At 65.4% G+C, this 24,917-nt stretch overlaps 2 protein-coding genes across 3 annotated transcripts; both read right to left on the minus strand.

Annotated features, from left to right (window-relative positions):
• Positions 1-276: 276 nt before the first annotated feature.
• Positions 277-10,533, minus strand: LAMB2 (laminin subunit beta 2). 2 transcript variants are annotated; one of them, XM_054280736.1, is made up of 33 exons: positions 10,346-10,533; positions 10,014-10,177; positions 9,787-9,922; positions 9,522-9,595; positions 9,232-9,420; positions 9,093-9,156; positions 8,006-8,208; positions 7,798-7,918; positions 7,304-7,492; positions 7,054-7,233; positions 6,865-6,977; positions 6,696-6,775; positions 6,483-6,618; positions 6,153-6,308; positions 5,914-6,041; positions 5,714-5,831; positions 5,406-5,598; positions 5,189-5,332; positions 4,851-5,082; positions 4,612-4,775; positions 4,311-4,532; positions 3,544-3,758; positions 3,357-3,453; positions 2,916-3,288; positions 2,661-2,845; positions 2,345-2,586; positions 2,075-2,278; positions 1,838-1,982; positions 1,334-1,541; positions 1,112-1,253; positions 858-1,034; positions 624-783; positions 277-540 (listed from the first exon to the last, which is right to left on the minus strand). In XM_054280736.1, the coding sequence occupies exons 1-33, from the start codon at positions 10,401-10,403 to the stop codon at positions 404-406; spliced, it is 5,349 nt and encodes a 1,782-aa protein (XP_054136711.1). In that variant the 5' UTR covers positions 10,404-10,533; the 3' UTR covers positions 277-403. The 2 variants fall into 2 exon arrangements, with proteins under 2 accessions (XP_054136711.1, XP_054136709.1); XM_054280734.1 differs by having other exon boundaries at positions 624-786.
• Positions 10,534-10,719: 186 nt separating this feature from the next.
• On the minus strand, positions 10,720-23,745 carry LOC128939664 (laminin subunit beta-2-like). Its single transcript, XM_054280773.1, has 35 exons — positions 23,585-23,745; positions 22,797-22,846; positions 22,121-22,296; positions 21,894-22,017; positions 21,711-21,784; positions 21,421-21,609; positions 21,279-21,342; positions 21,000-21,205; positions 20,800-20,920; positions 20,375-20,563; positions 20,071-20,250; positions 19,574-19,686; positions 19,404-19,483; positions 19,084-19,240; positions 18,734-18,886; positions 18,483-18,641; positions 18,285-18,406; positions 18,040-18,160; positions 17,360-17,546; positions 17,039-17,182; positions 16,398-16,629; positions 15,889-16,052; positions 15,585-15,809; positions 14,628-14,842; positions 14,446-14,542; positions 13,612-13,990; positions 13,344-13,528; positions 13,043-13,272; positions 12,754-12,957; positions 12,268-12,412; positions 11,971-12,182; positions 11,746-11,883; positions 11,354-11,530; positions 11,107-11,263; positions 10,720-10,964 (listed from the first exon to the last, which is right to left on the minus strand). Exons 2-35 carry the CDS (start codon positions 22,825-22,827, stop codon positions 10,831-10,833), a joined length of 5,484 nt encoding a protein of 1,827 aa, XP_054136748.1. The 5' UTR covers positions 22,828-22,846; positions 23,585-23,745; the 3' UTR covers positions 10,720-10,830.
• Between the last annotated feature and the right edge of the window lie 1,172 nt (positions 23,746-24,917).

Below are 24,917 nucleotides of genomic sequence, written 5' to 3' on the forward strand. Positions count from 1 at the left end.
CCGGGGGTGGTGCCGGCGCGTTCCCGCGGCACCGGGAGCGCGCGGGAGCCCCTGGCCGGTCCGCGGGCGTTCCGGGGCTGAGCCTGGCACTGCCGGCTGCTCTGGGGGATTATCCCGGCTGTGCTGTGCCCCCCAGCCCCGCTGCCGGTTCCCGCCCGCTGTGCCCTCCAGCCCCGCTGCCCATTCCCGCCCCGCTGTGCCCCATACCCGGTGGCGTCCAGCTCCCACCCGGGGGAAGCCGCCCCGTGGTGGACGGCCCACGGCACGGAGGCGAGATTTGCTCTGCAACTTTATTCACACGGGATACCCTGCAGCCCCCATCCCGCCTGCCGCCGCGGGGCAGGCGGGGGCCGGGCGGCGGGAGGCTGAGTGCTCGGTGCTCGGGGGTCCAGGCCCTCGGGGATCACTGGCAGGTGTTGTAGATCTGGACCTGCTGGTTGATGGTGGCCAGCACCTCCCTCATTCTGGCCTCCAGCCCGCCCAGCTGGGCCGCTTTGGCATCCAGCACCCGCTCGTTCCGCTCGTACTCCTCCTCCAGCGCTGCAGGGACACGGGAACATGAGTCAGCCCGGCCTCCCACCGCTGCCCCCAGCCCCGCCCCAGCATCCCCGCTCCGGCCTCACCTCGCAGCCGCTGCAGCTTGCCCTGGGCGTCCTGCAGCAGCCCCGCGGCCTCCTCCCGCAGCTGCTGTGCCCGGCTGCCCGCCTGCTGCACGCCCTGCGCTCGGTGCTCCACCAGCTCCTGCGCTGTCCGGTACCGGTCCCGAAGTGCCCCGTCCAGCACCTGCTGGGCAGCGGGGCTGGTCAGCAGCATCGCCACGGGACCCCTGCTGCCACATTGTCCCCCTGATCACCCACCTGCTTGGCCTCGCCGGCCCGGTCCCGCGCAGTGCTGGCTGCCTCCTGGGCACGCGTGGCTGCCAGGCTGTTGTTTGCACGTTTCACCTTCAGGGCATCAGTCTGCCTGTCCAGGAGCCCGATCAGCTCCATGGCACCTGCCAGCTGCTGCTCTGCACTTCCTGTCTGGGTCTGCATCTGGGGATGGTGGCATGGCAGTTTGGTGATTGCACAGTGGGGATGGGGTCCCGTGGTCGTGGGGATGGGGCTCTCACCATGCCAAGGGCACTCTCGCTGTGCTGGATGTCACCAGCAGCCTGCTGCAGCGCCCGCTCAGCCATGCCCTGGGCTTGCCGTGCCTCCTCCAGCGCCTGCCGCACGGCCTCGGCCGTGCCCCGCACTGCCTCTGCCCGAGCCCTGTGGCCACACAGCAAGGCCTCAGCATGGCCTGGCCTGGGCTCCCCAGAGGGATTGAGTCCTCACATCCCTGGGCTCACCTGGCCCGCTGGGCATCCTGCAGCAGCTGCCCAGCCTGCTGCACGTCACTGGCTGTCTGCTCCAGGATGGCATCCACGCTGGCCAGGCTGCGCACCCGCGTCTTGATCTCCTCGGCCAGGCGGTGGATCTGGTCCGGTGCAGCGGGGAGTGACAGCTCCAGTACCCGACTGGCTACCACCTCAATGCTCTCAGGATCAGCCCCCTCCTCTGCAGGTGGAAGCAGTCAGTGTGTTCCCTACAGCACGCCGGGGTGCAGGGGGCAGGCAGGCCAAAAGGCAGAGGGGAACATGGGACAGGGCAGGGGGGCCAGAGATGGCTGCAGGGCACAGGATGGCTGGGGCAGGGCAGGGACCAGGCAATGCAGCATGGGGCAGGGGTGGCACAGCCCACATGCAGTGTTGGGACAAGGCAGTGCAGTGCAGGGTCAGTGCAGTGTGGTGCAGGTGCAGAGCCACAGAGCCCTGGGTAGGGGTGGCCAGCCCTACTGGCATGCCGGCACTCACGGCTCAGGAAGGCCTTGACATGGCTGATGAGCTCCCTCAGCTCCTTGTTGGAGCTCTCCACACGGACCCTGGTCTGGTTCGCCTTGTCCAGGGCTGCCTGTGCTCGCAGCCGGGCCTCATCTGCCTTCCCCTTGGCCTCTGCCACCTGAGCATGGGCAGAGACCCTCGGTGCCAGCCCCAAGGGCTGCAGAGCGTGGCTGTGCCACCAGATCCCACCAGCACCCATGTGCCACACACCTTGTGGGAGAGCTGGGCCATGTCGCTGGCAGCCTGACGCAACTCCTCCTGGGCATGGCGTGCCCGGTCCAGAGCACTGTCAGCCTTGGACACGGCTCCACCACAGCTCAGACCACCACAGCGTCGTCCCCTGTCCTCATCCCGGCACCCGGCACCCCCACAAGGGCTCTCAGCACAGGGCACATCTCCCACCACACCGCAGACCTGCAAGGCAGCACGGGATCAGCCCAGCTCTGGGTGCCATTCCCCAGCTCCCTGCCCGTGTCCCACCTTCTCGTTGAGCGGCTGCAGGCTCAGCGCCTGTGCCCTCGCTGCCAGGTCCATCAGTGCCCGCCGGCTGGCTGCGTTGTGGCGGTTGAAGCCATCCCTGTGGCTGGCCAGGAGCTGCTCAGTGCGCTGCCGAGTGCCGGCCGAGCTGCTGACAGGGCTGGGCATGGCACGGGTGGAGGCGTCCGCCCGGCGCTCGGCCTCCTGTGACTCCTGGTAGGACTGACGGATACTGTCATAGGCACCTGGGGGACAGGGACATTGTCAGACCCCCGGCCGTGGCCTGACCACCCTGGCCTGCCTCTGTGGTGTGGCTCACCAAGGAAATTGGAAGTCTTGAGGGTGTGTAGCCGCTGTTCCAAGTCCTGCAGGCTGTGGTTGAGGGCGCGGGCGCCCCGGTCCACAGTGTTCAGCACGTGGCTGGCATTGAAGTTGGCATCCTGAGCGGCCGTCAGCTCCCCTTCCACCCGTGTCAGCCTCTCAGTTGCCTCCTCGATCTGCCGCCTGCAAAGCACGGGGGTGAAAAGCTGCCCCTCGGCTACCCTGGGAGCCATGCCCTGCGCCAGGTGCTCACCGCAGCCCCTCCATGGTGTGTGTCAGGTGGGCAGCGGTGGCAGCAGTGGTGTTGCGGGCGGCCACCACGTCACGTACAGCGGCCAGTTTCTCCTCCAGCTGCCGGAAGGTGCCCTCGAAAGCGCCGGCAGCCCCGGTGTGCTGCAGGAGCCTGGCCCGCTCTGCCAGCGCTCGGGTGCGGGCAGCCAGATCCTGCACCACACGGTCCCAGTCCCCGAAGCAGGGGTGGCAGGGCTGGCAGGCAGGGAAGGTACCAGAAAAGCCCCGGGCACACTGGTCACAGCGGACTCCAGAGATGCCAGGCCGGCAGTCGCAGTGGCCGCTGCTGCGGTGGCACTGGGCACTGGCTATGCCACGGGGGTCACAGTCGCAGGCTGCAGGGAAAGTAGTGTCAGGGCACCACAGGCTCCACTGTGGTCCCCCCGCTGGCACCAGCTCTCACCTCGGCACTGCTGCCGCGGGTCACCCCAGTGCTGCTCCTGGCAGTCCGTGCAAGTCCGGCCACCAAAGCCTGGCCGGCAGGAGCACTGCCCTGTGAACTGACAGACATGGCATGGCCAGGCTGGCACTGCTTCAGCACACCCCCAGCCCCATCCCATCCCCCAACCCCTGTCCCTGTCGTGTCTCACCTGGTTGCAGGTGGGTGACAGGGAGTGCTGGGGGTGGCAGTCACAAGGCTGGCAGCCTTGCCCGCTGGCCAGGTTCCAGTAGTTGGGGCTGCAGCGGTCACAGCTCTGGCCCTCCACATGGGGCAGGCAGTGGCACTGCCCGCTGTGCCTGTCACAGTGGCACTGCTGGGGCCCACAGGTGCTGGCATCAGTGCCCAGGGGGTTGCAGGAGCAACCTGGAACCAAGAGGCACTGAGCAGAGATAGAGTTGAGGGAATGAGGGCAAGGATGGGAATGAGATTGGGATGGAGATGGGATGGAAGTTCTGATGGGGACAGAGCAGGAGTGGGATGATGATGGATGAGGGTGGAAGCAGGATGGAAAGAGAGATTGGACAAAGATGGGGTAGAGACTGGATGGAGGTGGAATGTGTGTAACATGAGGACCACTGGTGGGGATAGGATGGAGATGGGACTAGGGTCAGGATAGAGCTGGCATAAGGACAGGATGGGGATAGATGGATGGCAGTGGGGATGGGATGGCAACGGGGACAAGAATGGGCATGAGAATAGGATATAAATGGGAAAGAATAAATTGGACATGGGCACAGGGACTGCGCCACAGTGCTGGGCCTGGGCAGAGGAGACAACCCTGTTAGAGGGCAGGGCTGCAGGGACTCCACAGCCCTGTGCACAGGCAGGGGCAGCCATTGGTACACATGGTCCCCAAGGATGTGTCAGGCCCTGGAGGCAAGTCTGTGTCTGTCTTGGCCGGCAGTGGGTACTCACGCCTGCAGCTGTGTCGTGTGGCATCCCCGTAGAAGCCGGGCTGGCACTCGGCGCAGTGGGGCCCTGCAGTGTTGTAGAGGCAGCGCAGGCACTGCCCTGTGCGCCGGTCACACGCCTCCGGGTCCGTCACATCGATGTTATCGTGGCACTGGCAGGGCAGGCAGCGCCCGCCCTGCAGAGGGTCCCCATAGTACCCAGGGGCACACTCATCACAGCGGGAACCTGCTGACACAGAGCGCTGGGCAGTGCCTGGGGACAGGGCACCCCAGCAGGCACTGAGTGTGCCCTGGCAGGTACCCACCTGTGTACCCAGGGCTGCAGTGGCAGATGACCTGCTGGGAGTGGCTGTCTTGGTAGCAGGAGGCAGCGAAGTGGCGGGGGGTGCTGGGCCCCTCAGGACAGGGGCAGGGCCGGCAGTGCTGCCCGGAGCCAAGCGCTGGGTTCCCAAAGTGTCCGGCTGCACACCTGCAGGCAGGAGGTCAGCAGGAGCTGGGGCTGCTGGCAGCACCCTGCCCCAGACTGGCCACGTACCCCACCTACCTCTGGCACCTTTCCCCATCCGTGTGGTCACGGCAGCGCAGGCAGCTGCCTGTGCGAGGGTCACAGCTCTCGGCGTGCCCGTTGCACTGGCAGGGCCGGCACACAGGGAAGCCCCAGTGGCCAGGCTGGCAGCGGTCACAACGTGGGCCATGGGTGCCTTCACGGCAGGGGCACTGCCCGGTGGTGCTGTCACAGATGGTGCTCACTGAACCCTCACGGCTGCACTGGCATGCTGGAAGACACAGCACCCACGGCGTCCGGCCCTGAGCTGTAGAGAGCACCCCTTCCCCATGCCCCCAGCCCTGGGATGCCCGGGCTCCTCTCCCATTGGCACTCACGTCGGCACCCGCCGGGCCCAAAGCCAAAGGTTCCCGGAGAACAGCGGTGACAGCGCCGTCCCATGACGTTGGGTTTGCACTGGCACTGCCCACCCTGGGGCTGGCACTCGGCACTGAGCGAGCCCTGGGGATCGCAGAGGCAGGCTGTGGGCAGAGAGCAGGGTCAGCGCCAGCTGCTGTGGGACAGGGGCAGGACAGGGTGTGGGGCTGTACTCACGCAGCGCCCCGTCGTGCAGGATGGCCGAGAGGCTGTGCAGGAGGCTGGAGCAAGGCTCAGCCACAGGCGAGGGCCCTGCAGCGTGGAAGGGCTGGGCACAGTGGTACCGCTCAAAGGTTTCCCGGCGCTCCATGGAGCTGGGGTCACCCGCAATGAACATCTCCAGTGAGGAGTAACGGGGCAGGAGCACCAGCTGCGGGGCAAAGTCAGTGGGACATCACGTCCCTCTCTCCCTGTGTTCCCTATGGCTGTATCCTATCCCCCTAAAGGGTTGCTGTCTCCCATCCCAGTGCCCGTCTGCCCCTCACCGAATCGATGAGCACACTGGCAGTGGGATCCTGATGAGCAGCAGCACAGCCCAGTTCCAGGCGGAGCGTGTAGGAGACACCCTGCTCCAGACAGATGGGCTGGGACAGCACCACATACCTGGATGGGGGCAAAACAGAGCAAGGGCAGCCATGTGCCTCCAGTGAGCCCCAGCACAGCCCAACCCTACTGAGGTGTTTACCTGGCACCGGAGGGGAGGCTGGTGGAGAGCTGGTCATCGGCAGGGATGGTGTTCCCACAAGGGCTGCTGGCGGAGACAGGGCTGGGGCGCAGCACCTTCAGCCTCACCTCCTGCCAGGCCTCTGGGTGCTGGCAGCCAAGAAGGGGCAGTGTCAAAAAGCCTGACCATCTGGAACTCCCCACCACTACCTCCCAATCTGGCAATACATCACACTGCTGGCTTCACCATCTGGTGCTCACCTGTGGCTCATAGCGGATGACCACATTGTACTCGGTGGAGAAAGGCACATCACTCACATGGAACTCCACCCAGCCGCCTTCCAACATGCGGGCAAAGCCTGTCCCTGTCCAGGAAGCTGGACGGTCTGGGGGCGGCTCACGCTCCACCACTGAGCCCTGGTGCAAGCAGGTGTTGTGAGATGGGACCCTGAAAATCACCTTGGCCAGCAGGCACTGCTCTGCCCTGAGTAGGGAGGCAGACCACTGCCTGCTGGTTTGGGCACCCTGCAAAGGGGCACCCACTGTGCTGCTCTGCCTGATGTCCTCCCCAGGGACACCTGCATTCCTTACCTGATGCAGCCGTGCATCCTCCGCCTCATAGGTGTAATGATCCAGGTTGATGCGGTAGAAACCGGTCTCCACCTGTTCACACTGTCGTCCTACCACATGGCTGCGGCACTGGCACTGCCCTGTCCCCATGGCACACCTGGTACCCCAGCAGCACCATCAGCCCTGATGCCAGGAGAGGTGCCCCTTGCCCTCTGCATCCCCGCAAAGACTCACAGGTTGTTACGAGCACCTCCCACATCGCAGTCACAGGGCCGGCAGCCTGGGAGGTCGTGGCTCAGTCCCCAGTGCTCGGGCTGCAGGGGGTCACAGGGTGTTAAAGAGCAGCTGTCTGTGTGCTGCAGTGCTGAGCACTGTGCAGGGGCCGTGGCACAGCCCCACTCACCAGGCACTGGTTGCAGCTGCGCCCGGTCACCAGCCGCTTGCAGAAGCACTCCCCACTGACAGGGTCACACCGGCTGCCATCAGCCACCGTGCCACGGGGGTCACAATGGCACCCTGCATGGAGAGCCAGCAGTTTCCAGCAATGCCAAACCACATGCCCAACCCCAATAGGTGCCACCTTGGTACCTACTTCGGCAGCCTTGCGGGTTGTCGGCGCTGAGGCCGAAGAAGCCGGGTTTGCAGCGGTCACAGCGGGGACCAGCCACGTGCTCCTTGCAGCGGCACTGCCCCGCAATCAGGCCCCTGGCTGGGTCATCAGCACCATCACACAGCCCACCATCCAGAGAACCCTCAGGGTCACAGTCACAGGCTGGGGAGACAGGCAGGGTGAGCACTGTGACCACCAAAGCACTCCCCTGCACAGCCTGTCCCGCACTGACCTCGGCACACCGCGGGGTCCCGCAGGTCCTTGGTGGGGTCCTTGTAGTAGAAGGGCTTGCAGAGGTGACAGCGACGGCCCATGGTGTTGTGCTGGCAGCCATCACACACACCCCCACTGGTGTTCCCCGTGGCCAGAAACACGGCCATGTCAAAGTGGCACCGCCGCGAGTGCTCGTTGCAGTCACAGCCTGCAGGGACAGCACCGTGGCATGGCATGTGGCACCACAGCCCACACCTGGCAGGCAGCGCCCCAAGTGATGCCTGCCAAACCTCCCCTGCCTGAGCTCTCCTCGCTGACATGCAGCAACACAATCCCAAACCTCGCCAAAGTACAGCCCTGGCACCCTAGACCCCCTCAGCCAGTCTGCATGATGTCAGTCACCACCAAACCACATGCCACTGTACAACACCCCAAAACCCCTGGCACAGCACAGCCTGGCAGCCCTGGCACTGGGATCACTGTGCCAGCAGCCAGTGCCAGCAGGGCACTCACGGCGACAGGCGTTGGTGCTGGAGCCCTCGGCCGGGCGCCAGGGCAGGTCTTGGTAGAAATCCTCGCAGCGCTCGCAGTTCAGCCCCTGTGTGTGGTGTTTGCAGACACAGCGCCCGTGCACCTGCCAGGATGCCACAGTGAGGGGCTGTGGGACCAGGCGGCACAGCTACCCAGCTGCAGCAGGGCACACAGGCCTGGCTCGCCCTACCATGCCATCGGTGGTGGCAGGGGCCCCGCTGAGCGGGGCGCACTCAGAGGCGTGCCCGTAGCAGAAGCAGTTCCCGCGCATCACCAGCTCGTAGAGCGCGTAGTAGTACTTCTCCCGGATCTCCCGCCGAGAGTCCAGCAGGTTGTCCCCCAGGGTGTGCAGCTTGGTGAGGTTCACCCGCAGGTTGGTGACACGCAGCAGGTCTAGGGCAGGGAGAGACTCCTCTTGGCACAGGGTGGCTGGGCACGTCTATGCACAGCTCACCTCTGCCGGGCACAGCTGGGCTGGGCTGAGCGTGGCACAGGAGGCTGTGGGTGGTTCAGAGGAGCTGGGCATGGTTGGGATGGGTTGTGCACAGCATGGGGTGTCCATGCAGGGCTGCACGGTATCAGGCTGGTCTTTTGTGGTTTTCTATATCACACAGTGTTGGCCCAGGCCCGTGCATGGTTTGGCTCACAGGCACGTGGTTGCATGTGGCCAGGCTGGCCTGCACGTAGCTGCGGGGGTTCAGCTCCCACACACGTAGCTGTGCACAGTCTGGCTGTGCGTGGGCAGGGCTCTGCATTCCCACAGCAGAGGCAGGCTGGGACCCCACCAGTGCAGGACAGCACTCTTGGCACAGCACCTTTTACGTGTCTCAGGGCACTCACCTTTGGGGGCCATTCCCAGGAGATGGCTGTGCCTGGTGTGGTGGGTGCAGCCTGGGGGCCTTGGGAACACAGGATAGCTTCCCCAGAACTGCATTTTCCCAGAAGCCCTGCCCTGCAGATTCCACCCCTCCTGCTCCCAGGCTAAATTTAGCTTGGGTGGGTGATTAACCCACTGTGTCCCATGCCCAGCCTGACTTCCCATCTCGAACCACAGCTGGTGTTGGGCTCAGCCGTGGCACAGCCATCCTCCTCCATTTAACCCAATGCAGCCTGATCTTCAGCTGCTCTCACAGGGCAGGGTGCAGAGGGGCCCAAGACCCCGCAGGCTGGATCAGGTCCTGATCCCTGTGTAGGGCCCAGAGCAGGGAGAGAGCAGCCAAAATAGCTACACCCAAAATAGAGCAGCCAAGCAGGAGCCCAGATGGCTGGCGACTCACTTTGGATGGCAGGGCTGTAGGGGTCCCGGATGGGAATGGCAGGGTCCAGCACCCGGTAGATGACCTGGAAGGGACAGCAAGGTGATGAGAGCAGTGCAGGGGATCCCCTGCCTCTCCTAGGACACTACGAGGGCCTCACCTCTCCCTCAGTGGAGGGCTCGATGTCAGAGTAGCGGGACTCGCAGACAACATCATCAATGCGGCGCGGGGGCCCGTGGGGGACGTGGGGAAAGGAAGCAGCGCAGTCGTAGGCGAAGTAGCGATACACCTTCCAGGTGTGCCCGAAGTCAGCTGAGCGCTCCACCAGCATGGCCGCGGGCCGGAACGTCTGCGAGACACCCGGGTGGGACAGGGGATAGCCCCACAGTCCCTGAGGGCGTGATCCATCCCGTCCTGTCCCAGCCTGGATCCCCACACACTGGGACCCACCTTGAAGGTCATGATGAGATGGGTGAAGTGGAACTCGGCCTCCAGGTCCAGCTGGATGCTGACATGCTCCACACCTGGGGGTGACAAGTGTGACAAGTGGAAGCACCCACTCACAGGTCCCGGGGGCTTGTCCCCCCCACCCGGCAGTGGTCCAGGGGCGCGGCCGCAGCCACAGGCTGACTCACACTTCCTCAGTGTGGGAGGAAGGGAAGGAGAGCCCCCCGGGACAGGACAGGATGCTCCACCATCCCCACCCACTACTCACCGTTCTCTGACTGCCACCAGGCTTTCTTGGGGCGGGGGGCAAAGCTGGTGATCACATTCTGGATGCGGTGGCTGTTGGTGTTAGTGCGGGCATCGTAGGGCCGCCGGGAGTCGCAGATAAAGCACTTCTTCTCCTCCTGCGAGTTGGAAGGCTCAATGACGCGTGTCCCCAGTCATGTCCCGTGCCCCTCATCCTTGTCTTGTCCCCTCAGGTCCCGTCCCACTCACCTGGAGGTGGCTGACGATGCAGTAGGGCTGAGGCCGGCGCAGCCCGCAGGTGGAGGTGGCACTCAGGCGGGCTGCTCGTCCCACCAGCAGGTCCCCGGTGGCCGGGTAGCAGCTGCCGCGGGCACAGCCCTGGGGGGAATCGGGGGCCAGGGCCGCCCCCAGCCCTGCGCAGCGGCGGGCGGCTGAGGGCGCTGCGGGGCCGGGGGGGCCGGGGCCGGGTTTCCCCCCGCCGCGCCCGGGGCCCCTTCCGCGACCGCCCGGAAACGGGACGGCGGGGCCGGGCCGGACCCTGGCGCCCACCGGCCCCGCCGCGGCGCGGGGCGCGGACTCACCGGCCAGCAGCGGCAGCAGCAGCAGGACGGCGGGGCTCCGCTTCGCCGGGCTCCGCATCGCGGGGCGCCACGGGGCCGGACGGGACCGAAAGGGGCGCAAAGGGCGCGCAAAGGGGGCGCTCGGCAGGTGCCCGCCGGTCCCGTCCCGTCCCGTCCTGACTCACCGGTTCCCCTTCTCGTTCCCGTTCCCAGTCCTTTCCCCGTCCCCTCCCGGCCCCTCCGAACTGGCGGCAGGCGCAGCGCTCGGGGCTGCGCGGAAAGCGCGGGGCGGATCCCGGCTGGAGCGGGGGAGCGGGCCGGCCGGGAGAGGCGGGAGGAGGCAGGAGCAGGCTGGACAGAAGGCATCGGACACAGGCACACACAGTTTAGGGCTTTATTTGCAGGCGCGCCCGCACTAAAGGCTCCTGCAGAGTGGACGGGACTCCCGGGCTCGGGGACCTGCGGGGCGGCGGGGCAGGACCGGCCCCCGGTCCCGCCAGTGGTCCCTAGCAGGTGGCGTAAGCGTTGGCCTTCTCCCGGATCTCCTGCAACAGCCCGGTGACCTGCTGCTCCAAAGCCTGCAGCCGTGTCACCTTTGCCGCCATCATCCGTTCATTGGCCCCAAAGCGCTGCTCCAGATCTGTGGGACGCGCAACATGGTCACAGTGCAGCCTCCCACCATGTCCCATAATCGGGACACCCGGTGGGACTGGCCCAGGGGGACGCGGGGAGATGTATGGAGAGGTGGCGGGAAATGTACCCCACCATGTGCTCCCTCCCACCTTCCAGCTTCCTTTTGCTGTTGCTGGCCTTGTCCAGGAGGTCTCGGGCTTCTGCCATCAGCTGCGACACACGCTGCAGGGCCCCACCAGACACCCTGTCCAGCGTGCCCACCCGGTTCTTCAGCACCACATAACGCTGTGTTACCTGGGCCAGGTCCTGGCAGCACGAGGGCATGGTAAGGCTGAGCACCTGCAGCACCCAGCACCTGCTTGGTGGCATGCATAACCAGGCAGGGATGGAGCTCACCTGGCTAAGCGTCCCTGAGGTGGTGGTGGCACGCTGTGCCCCATCCTTGGCTTGCTGGGCCAGGTGGCGAGTGCCCCGGCCGTGCTCCTGCAGGGTGGCGATGCTCTGTGCCAGCTCCCGCAGCCGCCGCTGCGCCTGAGACTCCTTCCTGTCCAGCGCCTGCAGCCTGCGCTCCGCCTGGCAGGGACGGGCACCGGCTGCAGCAGGCACAGCAACCACCATGCCCATGGTGCCAGCCCCACTGCCCTGGCACCTGCCCCATGCCAGCCACATTTCCCCAGCGCCAGCCTCTCTACCCATAATGTGCCCAAGGCATCAGTCTTCCTCTGCACAGCACTGATCCCATTGTGCCCAGCAGTACCAGCTCCACTCCCCGAGCCCGTGCTCCTCACCTCCCTGGCTCTCTTCTCAGCCACCTGGATGGCATCCCTGGCGCTCTGCAGGGTGCTCCCTGCTGTCATCGCCTGTGTCCGTGCCACCTCCAGTGCCTGCTGTGTCCCCACCAGCTCATCCCTTATGCCTTCTGCTCGCTCCCTGCAGCAGCACAGGCAGCTCCAGCCCTTGCTCCTGCAGGGGGACTGACCCTATCCCTGCCTGCCCCAGCATGGTCCCACCACTTGCCTGGCCTCCTGTCCCTGTGCCAGCAGATCCCGTGCCACAGCCAGCCCCTCCGCTGTGCTGTTGAGGACTGCATCCACCCCCTCCAGCTGGCTGATGCTCTCCCGCATCTCCCACAGCAGCTCCTGGATCTGTCCAGGGCTGCTGGGCAGGGAGATGTTCAGCACCTGCCGGGCCACCAGCTCGATGCTGCCTGGGTCAGCTCCCTCCTCTGTGGGGACAGGGGAGCAGGGTGGGCTCAGGGTGGGCTTGTGGAGTCTTGCCATGCCCACGTGCCCACCCGGTGCTGTCACTACCTGCCAGGAAGGCCTTGATTCGGCGGATGAAGTCCCGCAGCTGGGCTGTTGCCTTCTCTGCATGGCTGCGGGCGGCCTGAGAGCGCCCCAGCGCCTCCTCTGCCCTGCGGCGTGCCCCCCGTGCCAGCTCCTGCACCTCCTGCATCTGAGGGGCACCTGGCTGAGCAGGGGGCACAGGGCAGCCCCGGGAGGGGGCATTTGGGGTGAGCAGGGGGTACGAGGGGACAGGATGTGAGCCTGCAAAGGAGCGTGCAAGGGGGGTGCAAGGGGACAGAGGGTACAGCAGTGGCCCAAGGGGGCACACATAGAAGTGGCACAAGGGACATCTCTGAATGGGCATAAGAGACACATACAGAGCTAACATGCTTGAGGGCATGGAAGAGGAAAAAACAGGACACAGAAGGGGGCCATGGAAAGGGCACAAACAGGACATGCAAAGGGGACACAAGGGGACCCCAGAAAGTGCCATGGAGCAACCACCCCTACCTTCTGTGCCACAACACCCAGCTGCCCTAATGTCACCTCCAGCTGCTGAGAGGCATTATGAGCACTGCTCAGGGCTCGAGCTGAGACAGGCAGTGCCCCTGCACACCCAGTGCCACCGCAGTGCCTTGTCCCCTCACTGTCTCGGCACAAGGCTCCTCCACAAGACGCGTCCTCACAGCTCCGGTCTCCGGGTGCCCCGCAAATCTGTGATGATGCCAGTGGTAGAAATGGCAGCTCAACGCTACATGGCGGGCGATGCCCACACTACTTCTGCCAGTCCTGCTCTCACCTTCTCATTGATCCTGGCAATGTTGAGTCCCATCACCCGTTTTTGTGTCTCCCGTAAGGATTTCCGGGCGGCGGCTGTGCCACGGCGGAAGGTAGCGCCCCGCTGCTGCAGAGCCCGCTCGGTCGCCCGCTGCGTCATCTGTGCCCTGCTGAGCTCGCCAGCCGTGCCATTGGCCAGCGCCTCCGCCTGCCGCGAGGCCTCCGCCGATGCCAGGATGCTGCGGTAGAACTCTGCGGGTGCGGGTGTCAGGCTTGGGCAGGGATGGCTGCCACCAAACCCAAACCTCGCTGGTTGCTCTTACCGCTGAATCCCGCTGCTGCTACAGTGCCGAGGAGGCTCTGAAGGTGGGAGGTGGTTCGGTTGAGACCCCCCAGCTGGCGGCTCAGCTCAGCTAGCCGGCCATGGTGCTGCATATCCGCCTGCGCCAGCTGGTTGAGATATTGCTCCAACTCTTGGAGGTGCTTCCCGAAATTATCCAGCTCCATCCTTTGGGTAGGGAGGATGGCTTTAAATTTTCGGGCAGGGATAAGAGGTGGGTCCCTCCACCCCAGCCCTACATGCACACTTGCCTGGTGCCACCCAGCTGCCTGGGCAGTCCATCGAGGAGGGGACTACCAGGGCTGTGCCCCTCTCCCAGCAGCTGCTCCACGTGTCCCAGAGCCTCCTCCAGCTCCCGCAGGCGACGGGGGCTGAGAGGGAGTGCAGAGCCCCCCTCCCTCAGTGCCTGCACGTGTGCCCTGAGGCGCTGCAGCCCTTCCCGCAGGCTGCCCACGGCCAGGTCCCAGCGCCCAAAGCAAGGGTGGCAGGGCGAGCAGCGGGGGAAGGGCTCCTGGTAGCCCCGCTGGCAGCGGTCACAGTGCAGCCCCCCGAAGCCCGGCCGGCAGCGGCACTGCCCGTTGTCCTGCTCGCACTGCGGGCTCTCGGCACCCAGCGGCTCACACTCACAGGCTGCAGAGACAGTTGGTGGTGTGTCCCAGCCTTCCCATGGAGCCCCGTGCCCCCAGACTGCCACCCTGTCCCAGCATCCCACCATACTCCCGTGTCTCCAGAATCCAATCTATCCCCAGCATCTTCTATTGTCCCCACAGTTCCACCAAGTACTGGGTCCCCAAAGTCCTGCATGTCCCCAGAGACATGCTATGTCCTCAGTGTTCCACCACGTCCCCAGCATCCCACTGTTTCCCCAAGATCTGTCATGCCCACAGTGTCCCACCACATTCCCAAGATCTCCTGAGTCACTTGTGTCTCCAGTGTCCCACTGTCTCCTTACTGTCCCATGTTCAGAGCTCCCACAATATCTCCAGGGCCCTCATTTCCCTAGAGTCTCACTATGCACCCAGAGTCCCCCCATATCCCCCATCCCCAGAGCCCGTGCTCCCCCAGTCCCTGGGATGTGCTCCCACCTCGACACTCCTGCTCAGGATTTCCCCAGTGGTGCTCCTGGCACTGGGAACAGACACGACCTCCGAAGCCAGGCCGGCACTGGCACTGCCCTGTCACCTGCAGCGACAGTGCCATGCTCACTGTGCAGCTCACTGGGCCCCAGGAGGGCAGTGCAGCCGTACCAGGGTGCCAGGGGACTCACTGTGTCACAGGCAGGGTGCAGGGCATGTGTGGGGTGGCAGCCACAGGGCTCACAGCCCCTTGGCCCCCCCAGGCCCCAGAAGTGGGGTGCGCAGCGATCACAGCTCTTGCCCACGACGTTGGGCCGGCAGGCACAGGCTCCTGTGCCACGGTCACAGTCACAGGTGCCATCGGTGCAGTGGGAGGCCAGCGTGCCCCGTGGGTCACAGCCACAGCCTGCAGGAGGGTGGATGGCCATGTGGGGCTCAGCCCATACCCGCTGCCCAGGCAGTGTGGTGCTGAACCCAGCACCCCAAATCTGCCTGACCCCAGTGCCCCCCAGTCTGCCTGGCCTCAAAACCCTGCACAGCCCCACCAACCCCGATCCCTGTCCCCTGCCCAGCCCCAACCCAAGCACAGCCCCCCGCCTCTTCAAACAGCCCCAAACCTCTCCTGGCCCTGAACACTAGCCCTGCAACACCCCAAAATTCTCCCTGACCCAACCCCAATCACCCACACCCAACCACAACCCCACACCTCATCCCTGCCTTGAGCCCGTGCATCACTTCAACCTCCCCATCCCAAACCCCGGTGCAGCCCCAGCCCCACAGCCCCCGCAGCCCCACAGCCTCACAGCCCCACAGCCCAGCAGCCCCACAGCTCCGCAGCCCGCAGCCCCACAGCCTCACAGCCCCGCAGCCCAGCAGCCCCACAGCCCCACAGCCCTGCAGCCCAGCAGCCCAGCAGCCCCACAGCCCTGCAGCCCGCAGCCCCACAGCCTCACAGCCCCGCAGCCCAGCAGCCCCACAGCCCTGCAGCCCCGCAGCCCTGCAGCCCCGCAGCCCCACAGCCCTACAGCCCTACAGCCCAGCAGCCCCACAGCCCTGCAGCCCGCAGCCCCACAGCCCCACAGCCCTGCAGCCCCGCAGCCCGCAGCCCCACAGCCCCACAGCCCCACAGCCCCGCCAGCCCTGCTCACGCCGGCAGCTGCGCTGCAGGGCATTGCCGTAGTAGCCCGGCTGGCAGTGGGCACAGTGGGGCCCAGCCGTGTGGTACAGGCAGCGCAGGCACTGTCCCGTGCGGGGGTCACAGCCCTCCGGGTCGCTGGTGTCGATGTTGTTGTTGCACTGGCAGGGCCGGCACTCCCCCCCCTCCATCTCCGGAGCCCCAAAGTACCCAGGGGAGCAGCGGTCGCAGCGGGGCCCTGCAGAGAGGGGGGCTGTAGGTGCTGGGGTCCCCCAGCCCCAGGCAGGGGGTCCCTGCTGCCCCGTGCCCCCCCATACCCGCGTATCCAGGGGCGCAGAGGCAGACGATGTGGTGTGTCTCATCGTCCGCATGGCAGGCGCTCCCGTGGTAGTGCCGTGTGCCAGGGTAGCCGGGGCAGGGGCAGGGCCGGCACTGCTGCCCCGAGCCCAGCACTGGGTTCCCATAGTAACCGTCCTGGCACCTGAAAGGACGAGGGGGGACCCAGTGGGTCCCTCCAATCCATCATATACCATCCCACCATCCCATCCTATTCCATTGTATCCTGTACCATCATATCTCACCCTATCCTAGCCAATCGTATACCTCCCATTCCATCTCAATCTCATCCCATCCCATCCCATCCCATTCCATCGTATCCCATTCCATCCCATTTGATCATATCTATGCCAGCCCATCTCAATCCATCCCACTATTCCAACATATCCCATGCCATCATATCTCATCCTGTCCTACTCCATTGTACCAACCTCATTCTATGCCACACCACCCCATGCCACGCCCTGGCCTCCTCGTGGAGCTGGCTCACCTCTCACAGTGCCGGCCGCTGGTGTGGTCGCGGCAGTGCAGGCAGGTGCCCGTGCGGGGGTCGCACTCCTCGGCGTGCCCGTTGCACTGGCAGGGCCGGCAGGCAGGGAAGCCCCAGTGGCCGGGCTGGCACTGGTCACACTGCCGGCCCACGGTGCCAGGCTGGCACCGGCACTGCCCGCTCACTTTGTCACACAGCTGGGACACCGAGCCCTCCGGGGAGCAGGTGCAGGCTGCAGGGCAGCACAACTCGGGTCAGGCACATGAGTGCGGGGACACAGGGGTGGACAGACAGACAGACAGACAGGGGACCAGCGCCCAGAACATGCTCACTCCATGGGCTGTGGCACAAAAGGGCTCATGTGGACACACAGGTCCACAAAAGCATGGGTGGACAGACAGATGAGGGAGTGCAGGATAGCTCAATGCTCACAGGGGGCTCATGTGGATGGATGGATGGATGGATGGATGGATGGATGGATGGATGGATGGATGGATAACTGTGACTGAACCCATGGGCTGCAAGACAGCAGGGCTGAGATGGACATATGGGACAGACAGACAAGTGAAGAGGGTGCTGATGGCTGGACAGACAGACAGGAGAGACAGCAATTCCTGGCAGAGGAAGATCCCAGTACTCACGGCTGCATCCCAGGGGCCCAAAGCCGAAGCTGCCGGGAGCACAGCGGTCGCAGCGTCGGCCGATGACGTGGGGCTTGCACTCACACTGCCCGCCCTGCACCTGGCACTCGCTGCTGCGGGAGCCCTGTGGGTCGCACTGGCAGGCTGTGGGAGCAGGACCAGCATGGGGCCAGGGCTGCCTTTTCTGCACCTGCCCACGCCTGCCCACGCCCTGCCACTGCTCTCCTGCCCACCATGCCATGGGCATATCCTGACCCACTGCCCCAGCAGGGCTCCAGCCCTGCCCACTCGTGGGTCCCACCCTGCAGGCTCCCCACTCACGCAGTGCCCCGCCGTGCATCAGGGCTGAGACGCTGCAGACCAGGCGGGCACAGGCCTCGGCCAGGGGGCGAGGGGGGGCCATGCGAAACACCTCCAGGCACTGGTACCGCTCCAGCTCCTCCTGGCGCGCTGCTGCCTCTGCCCCATGGAACCCTGGCAACTCTGACACCCGTGGCAGGAGCACCAGCTGGGGGAAGGGAAGAGGAGATGGGGCAGGGGGGCACAACCAGCCTCCACTGTGGCACCGACCGCTAGGCTGGATCCATGTGCTCCAGGACAGTCCCAGTGCTGCTGAGGTCAACTACCCCAGCTCCATCAACAGCCCCAGCTCCATTGACACCCCCAACCCCACTGATATTCCCATAAAAAGTGCCATCCCCAGAAGCTTCCTTATTCCCTTCCACGCTGACTTCCCTATGCCAACCCTAACTCTATCTAAATTCCCAGTCTCATTGATATTCTCTTCCCCTTCAACATCTACTTCCCCATTCCCATCCCCATCCTCATCTCATCCCCATCTCCATCCCACCCTATCTCATCTCATCTCATCCCCATCCCAACCCCATGTGCATCAACAGAGGGGGGGCTCACTTCCCACTCCAGCCTCTGGTTCCCTGTCCCTGCCCATGATCCCACCCCTGCCAAGCCTCAGGTACAAGGGGCAGTGGGACTCCCCTCACCGAATCAATAAGGATGAAGGCACCGGGGTGGCGCTGGGTGACACCAGCCCGCTGAAGCCGCATGGTCACCTCATAAGGGGTGCTGGGCTCGAAGCAGAAGGGCCGGGACAGCAGCACGTACCTGTACAGAGCCAGGTGTTTCATGGACACAGCAGGGCCATGGAGACAGCAAAAGGACAGCAGCAGCAGGACCCAGCCACCTCCCTTGTTCCCATCCCCAGCCCCCCCAGCCCATCCCATCGCACCTCTGGCTGTGGGGCAGACTCTGGCGGTACATCTGCTCGGAGGGCAGCAGGTTCCCACAGCGAGGGCTGGTGGGCAGCACCCGGGAGCTGACACTGACCACGGCCTCCCAGTCCTCGGCTGACTGTGGCGACAGGCAAGGCAGTGTCAGGGCTGAGCTGTGCCATACACGCCGTGGCCGTGGCTGTGGCCGTGCTCACCTCGGGCTCGTAGCGCAGCAGCAGCTCGTAGTCCATGGCGTAGGGCATGTTGTCCACGCGGAAGGTCAGGCCAGCCCCGTCCCGCACCCGGGCGAACCCCGAGCCTGTCCAGGTCACCATGCGCCCGGCACTGTCCCGCACCACCTCCTCCACATCCGGCTGGGCAGGGCACCGGCACAGTTTGGCCCTGGCTCTACCCCCAGCCACTTCTGCCCTGCAGTGCCTCGCTGTGCCCTCCCCTGCCCCCTCACCTTGGGGGGCTGCTGGCGGCTGCGGCGCGAGGGGACGGGGGGCTGGGGAGCACGGAGGGGGCTGTGCTGATGCCGTGAGCGTCCCTTCCGCCCCGCCGGCTCCCTGGTGTCGTACTCCAGGCAGTCCTGGGGCACCTCCACCCGAATGGCGCCCTGCAGGGATGGGGTCAGGGGACGGCGGCCATGCACAGGGACAGCCGTGCACGAGGACAGCCATGCACAGGGCATGGTATAACAGCCACATGCAGGACAGGGTGACAGCCATGCATAGAGCACAGCGGCAGCTATGCATGGAGCATGGTGCACGGTCACAGCCATGCACAAGCACAGTGACCCCCAAGGAGACTCACCGGGAGCTGAGGGTGGCTGTGGCCATGGCCGGTGGCCTGCTCGGCCTCATAGGTGTAGTAGTCGAGGGGGGCACAGAAGAAGCCAGGTTGTACCTGGTCACACTGCCGCCCCATGATGTGGGGACGGCAGGGACATGCTCCATCCTCCATGGAGCACCTGAGGGTGATCATCCTGTCCTTACATCTGTCCTTCTGTCTGTGTCTTCATCCCTCCCTACGTCCATCTCTGTCCCCATCCCTCCCTCCCCCATGTGTGACTCCCAGCCCTGCCCCCACTCTCATCCCCACCCCTGCCCCACAGGTGCTGTGCTGGGCCCCACCGGTTGTTGTAGGCTCCCCCGAAGTCGCAGGCGCAGGGCCGGCAGCCCCCCAGGTCGTAGCTCAGACCCCAGAACTCGGGCTGCAGTGAGGAGGGGACATGTAGAGCAGGTGTGGGGCCAACCCAGCCCTGGGGGTTGCCATAGGGTTGGGGACAGGTTGGGGCACTCACCACGCATTGGCTGCAGGAGCGCCCAGCCACAAAGCGTTTGCAGTAGCAGTCCCCACTGATGGGGTCACACGGGGAGCTGCCTGCCACCGTACCCCGTGGGTCACACCTGCATGCTGCCCCCACACGTGCACAGGTGAGGGGGTGCCAGTGGGATTACAGCCCACATGCTTCATGGCCCTCCTTCCCCATCCCATATCCATCCATCACCATCCCTTCCATCCCCATCCCTCCACCCCCATCCCTCCATCACCATCCCTCCATCCATTCTCATACAACTATGCCATATCCCTCCATCCTACATCCTTCCATCTCCGTCCCTCTATCCCAGATCTTTCCATCCTCATCCCTCCATCACCATACCTCTACCTCCATCCCTCCACCCCCATTCCTCCATCAACATCTCTTCATTCCCCATCCCTCCAATTTCATCCCTTCCTCCCTACCCCTCCATCATCCCCCCATCCCCTCTCCCACGCCATCCCTGGCTCCCAGCTCACGCTGACAGCCCTGTGGGTCATCGTGGCTGAGGCCATAGGCGCCGTGCCGGCAGCGGTCACAGCGGGGCCCGGCCACGTTCTCCTTGCAGCGGCACTGCCCCGCAATCATGCCCAGCACCATGTCCGTGTGCCCATCGCAGGCACCTCCATCCAGGGACCCTGCTGGGTCACAGTCACACGCTGCCAAGAGAGAGGATCATCAGTAGTTCTGGCTGCTGGCACCAGGAGCCGTGAGGCTGGGGCAGGTGGCACCAGGAGCCATAGGGCTGGGACAAGCCGTGGGGCTGGGTGCCAGGGCACTCACGGGCGCAGGCAGTGGGGGACCGGATGTCGGAGCGAGGGTGGCGGTAGTAGAAGGGCTTGCAGAGGTGGCAGTGGCGGCCCATGGTGTTGTGCTGGCAGTCATCACACACACCCCCACTGGTGTTCCCCGTGGCCAGGAACACGGCCATGTCAAAGTGGCACCGCCGTGAGTGCTCGTTGCAGTCACAGCCTGCAGGGACAGCACCGTGGCATGGCATGTGGCACCACAGCCCACAGCTGGCAGGCAGCACCCCAAGTGCCAAACCTCCCTTACCTGGATTCCCCTTACTCTGATATGCAGAACCACAACTGCAAAGCTCCCCAAAGTACAGCCCTGGCACCCCAAAACCCCCGGCACAGCACAGCCTGGCAGCCCTGGCACCCCAAAACCCCTGGCACAGCTCAGCCTGGCAGCCTGGCACTCACGGCGACAGGCGTTGGTGCTGGAGCCCTCGGCCGGGCGCCAGGGCAGGTCTTGGTAGAAATCCTCGCAGCGCTCGCAGTTCAGCCCCTGCGTGTGGTGCTCGCAGACACAGCGCCCGTGGATCTGGGGGGAGCACCCAGCTCAGTGGGGCTGGCAGGTCCCATGGGGCACCGTGCCATGCTGGTGGGTGCGTGTGCCTCACCATGCCAGGGACAGAGGGTGTCGGGGCACCCGGTGCTGGGGCACAGTGGGCAGCGTGGCCATGGCAGAAGCAGCTCCCGCGCAGCACCAGCTCATCCACAGCGTAGTAGTACTTGTGCAGCACCTCCCGCCGTGAGTCCAGCAGGTTGTCCCCCAGCGTGTGCAGCTTGGTGAGGTTCACCCGCAGGTTGGTGACATGCAGTAGGTCTGGGGGCGTGTCACTGTGAGCACCTGCCCTGACACCAGCCAGCCCTGCATCCCCCACACCCTGGCAACATACCCTGGATGTCTGGGCTGTAGGGATCTGCTACGGGGATGGAGGGGTCCAGCACCTTGAAGATGACCTGTGAGAAGGAAGGAATGTGTGATCCCATTCCACCCAGATCCCTGGCCCTGCTCTGCGCCACCCCATCCCCACGCACCTCCCCGTGGCTGGACGGCTCGATCTCAGAGTAGCGCTGGTCACACAGCACCTCATCCACAAGCCCCAGCGAGTGGCTGGGGATTCCAGGGAAGAGCTTGGAGCAGTTGTAGGCAAAGTAGCGATACACCTTCCAGGTGCGCCCAAAGTCTGCTGAGCGCTCCACCAGCATGGCCGCGGGGCGGAAGGTCTGCAGGACAACAGGATGGGATGGGGACCAGACCCACAGCCCCTCCAGATCCATCCTGTCCCATCCCGTCCCATCCCAGGGATCCATGTGCCAGGACCCACTTTAAACTTCATGATGAGGTGGGTGAAGTGGAACTCGCCCTCCAGGTCCAGGCGGATGCTGACATGCTCCACACCTGGGAGACAGAGAGAGACAGAGATGGCTGAGGCTGGGGAAGACCCCCATGGCCATGCAGCCCCACAGCACATGCATCTGGGGCAACCTCAGTGCCACCCTGACCTCACCGTTCTCCGACTGCCACCAGGTCCGTTTGTCATGGGGGCTGCTCAGGTAAATGACATTCTCGATGCGGTGGCTCTCAGGCAGGGACGGGTCACGTGAGTCACAGGTGAAACATTTCTCCGAGTCCTGTGCCAGGGAGTGGCACCATCAGGGATGGGTGATGGAAACTGCACCAGTGCCTGGCTGTGTGGGTCTGTGCTGGAGCTGTTCTGGGGCTGGGTGGGCTCACCTGGAGGTGGCTGACGATGCAGTACTCCTGGGGCCCATCCAGCCCACAGGTGGAGGTGGCACTCAGGCGGGAGGCTCGCCCCACCAGCAGGTTCCCAGTGGCTGGGTAGCAGCTGCCGCGGGCGCAGCCGTGGCTCAGGTCAGGCTCCTGCCAGCCCCCTACCACCAGTCCCCCGACTGCAGAGAGCATGAGGGCACAGGCTGGGGGCTGCACTGGGGTGCTTGGGCACCCCCTGCTTCCCCACGCACCCACCCCACCCCCAGCCATCCCATCCCGTCCCATCCCTGCATCCCGACCCACTGATGCAGCATGAAGCTCCATGATCCGGAAAGGTGCTGGCAGCAGCGCTGCAGCCTCGTGACCGGGGGCAGGGAGCAGGGTGACTGGGGGGCTGGGCTGCCCCTGCTCCTGGGGGCCCGGGCAGCCCCAGGGTGCCGAGAAGCGCCGCGGGGAGTCAGAAGCCAGGTCAGGCGCTTGCTAATCCCAACAGGGCTTAGTGCAGCCTGGATTCCCCGCTGGATTTTGTGGCAGTCAGGCTGTGGGCGCTGCCAGGCAGGGAGCATCGCCACTGCCACCACCTCCGCTGCCCAGCACCCTCCAACCAGACTGGGGTCCCTGAACCACCGCAGCTCCCAGCAGTGTGGGCATGCAGGGTGTCCCCAAGGCCAATGCTTACCCAGGAGGAAAGCAAGCACCAAGAGGTCCATGGGCAACCACGGGATCTGCCTGGTGGAAAATGGAGATGGCACTGCAATAGGGCGTATGGCACGGGGTGCAAATCAGCTGGTGCCTGTCCTCTCCTGGTTCTAGCACGACTTTGCACCCCAGGATGCACCCCCCACACCGGCATGATGGTGCTTTCCAGGGACAACACGAGGAATCAGGGTCATTTGGGGCAGCTGGGTCTAAAAGCCCTCCGGAATGACATGCAGCGTCCACCTGAGCAGCTCTGCGGGACTGTCACACACACATCCAGGCACACAGCCATGCTATGCCCCACCAGAGCTGGCACGAACTGTGCCGTGCCCCACCCTGCCTGGCTCAGAATGGATCTATCCTTTTGAGAGTCACTAGTGTCCATTGGGGGTACCAGCACCGGGCCAGGGCCAGCTTGGGAGGGGAGCCAGGAACGCTGGAGCCGGCTGGGCAAGGGCGTCCCTGACTCTGGCCAGGGTCCCGCTGTTAAATTTAGGTTGGAGTTGTCTTTTGTGTTTCCTCCTCTCCCGGTACTTCCCGCTCCCAGCCTCACAAGTGCTGGATCAAAGCCTGGTCTCGGCTCTGCCCAAACACATCTCTCCTGTCCCCCGCACGGAGCCAGCCCAGGGCAAGGGGGCTCGGGGCGGCGGGGGAGCCGCGGCTCCGTTCTGGCACCCGCCCCGCTCGAAGCCGTGCCAGGGCGATAGGCAAGGTGGTGCAGAGCCACGTGCTGGCACGAGGGTCCCCGAGCCCCCGAACCCCCTGTACCTGGCGTCCTGCGGCGTCCGGCGGGACCAAGGCCAGGGCCGAGGGCGGCGTGGGACCCGCTGCCCCTGGGCTGGGAGCGCAGAAATGAGCCGGGGCAAGGGCAGCGATGGGATGGCGGCTGCTGGCCCCCCTTCCCCGTGCACGATTCTTATTCAAATGGGCTGCCCGCTGAAAGGGACGGCGGTCTCCAGGCTACGGGAATGTCACTGCCGATTCCTTCTGCCTGGAGGCCCCCGCCGCCCGCCCGCCCGCGGAGGCCAGGCCGGCCAGGCGTCGGCAGCCGGGGCACGCCCCGGCCCCCAGGCGGCACGGTGGGCCCCGCCGGCGAACAAAAGGGCGCCTCGTGGGCTGGCGGGCCAGAGGCACCGCGTTCCCCGGGCTCCCGGCACGGCGCGGCAGGAACGTGCCGGCCGCCGCGGGCAGTGAGGCGTGGGGGCAGCATGGTGGGATGGGTGGGTGCCTGATGCTCCAGGGAGCGGCGGGTGCAGCCGCACAGGGGTCACTGCATCATCCTTCGCCTCAGGTGGGGATGGCCCATAGCGAAGGCACCTGCACGGCTACGCTGAAGGGTGGAGCCGTGCAGGGCATCTGCTCTACCAGGAACTCACCCGGGCACGGCGGCGATGCTGCCGTACGGGAACGTCCCCTCCCTCCCAAGGTACCTGTCCCTGCCCACTGCTACAGCTCCCTGGGCAAAGTCCGGCGCACGTCAGGAAGCGCATGGCAGGGGTGGGGGTACCCAGCCTGTCACTGCCAAGGGACCCCACAGCTCCTTCCTTGTGTGCTGCCTCACGCCAGTTGCCAGCACCCAGCCCATGCCATGGGCTGCGCCGTGTGCCAAGGGCTGTGCCATGCCCCAGAGCTGTGCCGTGCCCAGGATCTCCCCTGCGGCGCACCGGCTCCTACCTGTGCCCGTGGGAGCCCGGGGTGCTGGGCAGTGGCTGGTGGCCCGGGTGGGCTGCGGAGACGGAGGCCCGCTGGGCTCCGGCTGGGCTCAGCTGCTGTTCCTGGAGGAGGGCGGCCGGTGCCTGTCTCCTCCTCCGGCAGCCGTGCCAGGCGAGGGGAGGGACCTGCCTGCACCGAGCTTTAGCCAAGGTGAGGCAGAGGAAGGTACACGCTGGCGGTGGCCCACGTGTGACACAGCAGTGTCCTGTGCCTAGGCGGGCCGGGAGAGCATTCCCACAGGGCGGCTGTGCCCGGCTGCGCAGCACGTGCGGCTGCTGAGACAGGCAGCCCGGCTGGGACTCGCCCCGCACTGCACGGGCCCGTCTGTGCCTCTGCAGGGCGCGTCTCTAGCAGCAGTACCAGGAGCCCTGCACTGCCCCGGTACCCT

This window comes from Melozone crissalis, unplaced genomic scaffold (assembly GCF_028551555.1).
Source record: "Melozone crissalis strain CALT ecotype California unplaced genomic scaffold, PUWL_Pcris_2 ptg000029l_1, whole genome shotgun sequence".
In the NCBI taxonomy this organism is placed as follows: domain Eukaryota; kingdom Metazoa; phylum Chordata; class Aves; order Passeriformes; family Passerellidae; genus Melozone; species Melozone crissalis.

Bases quoted from the DNA above. Each gene is read 5' to 3' on its own strand.
- LAMB2 (XM_054280734.1), bottom strand. From the start codon at position 10,403: ATGCGGAGCCCGGCGAAGCGGAGCCCCGCCGTCCTGCTGCTGCTGCCG. The intron at 6,042-6,152 runs GTGAGCACCAGA...CTTGGCTGCCAG, and splicing joins TCATCCGCTATGAGCCACAG to CACCCAGAGGCCTGGCAGGA. The intron at 787-857 runs GTGGGTGATCAG...CCCGCTGCCCAG, and splicing joins GGGCCGGCGAGGCCAAGCAG to CAGGTGCTGGACGGGGCACT.
- LOC128939664 (XM_054280773.1), bottom strand. From the start codon at position 22,827: ATGGACCTCTTGGTGCTTGCTTTCCTCCTGG. The intron at 15,810-15,888 runs GTATGGGGGGGC...CCCTCTCTGCAG, and splicing joins CTGCGCCCCTGGATACGCGG to GGCCCCGCTGCGACCGCTGC. The intron at 10,965-11,106 runs GTGGGAGGGAGC...CGCGTCCCACAG, and splicing joins CAGCAAAAGGAAGCTGGAAG to ATCTGGAGCAGCGCTTTGGG.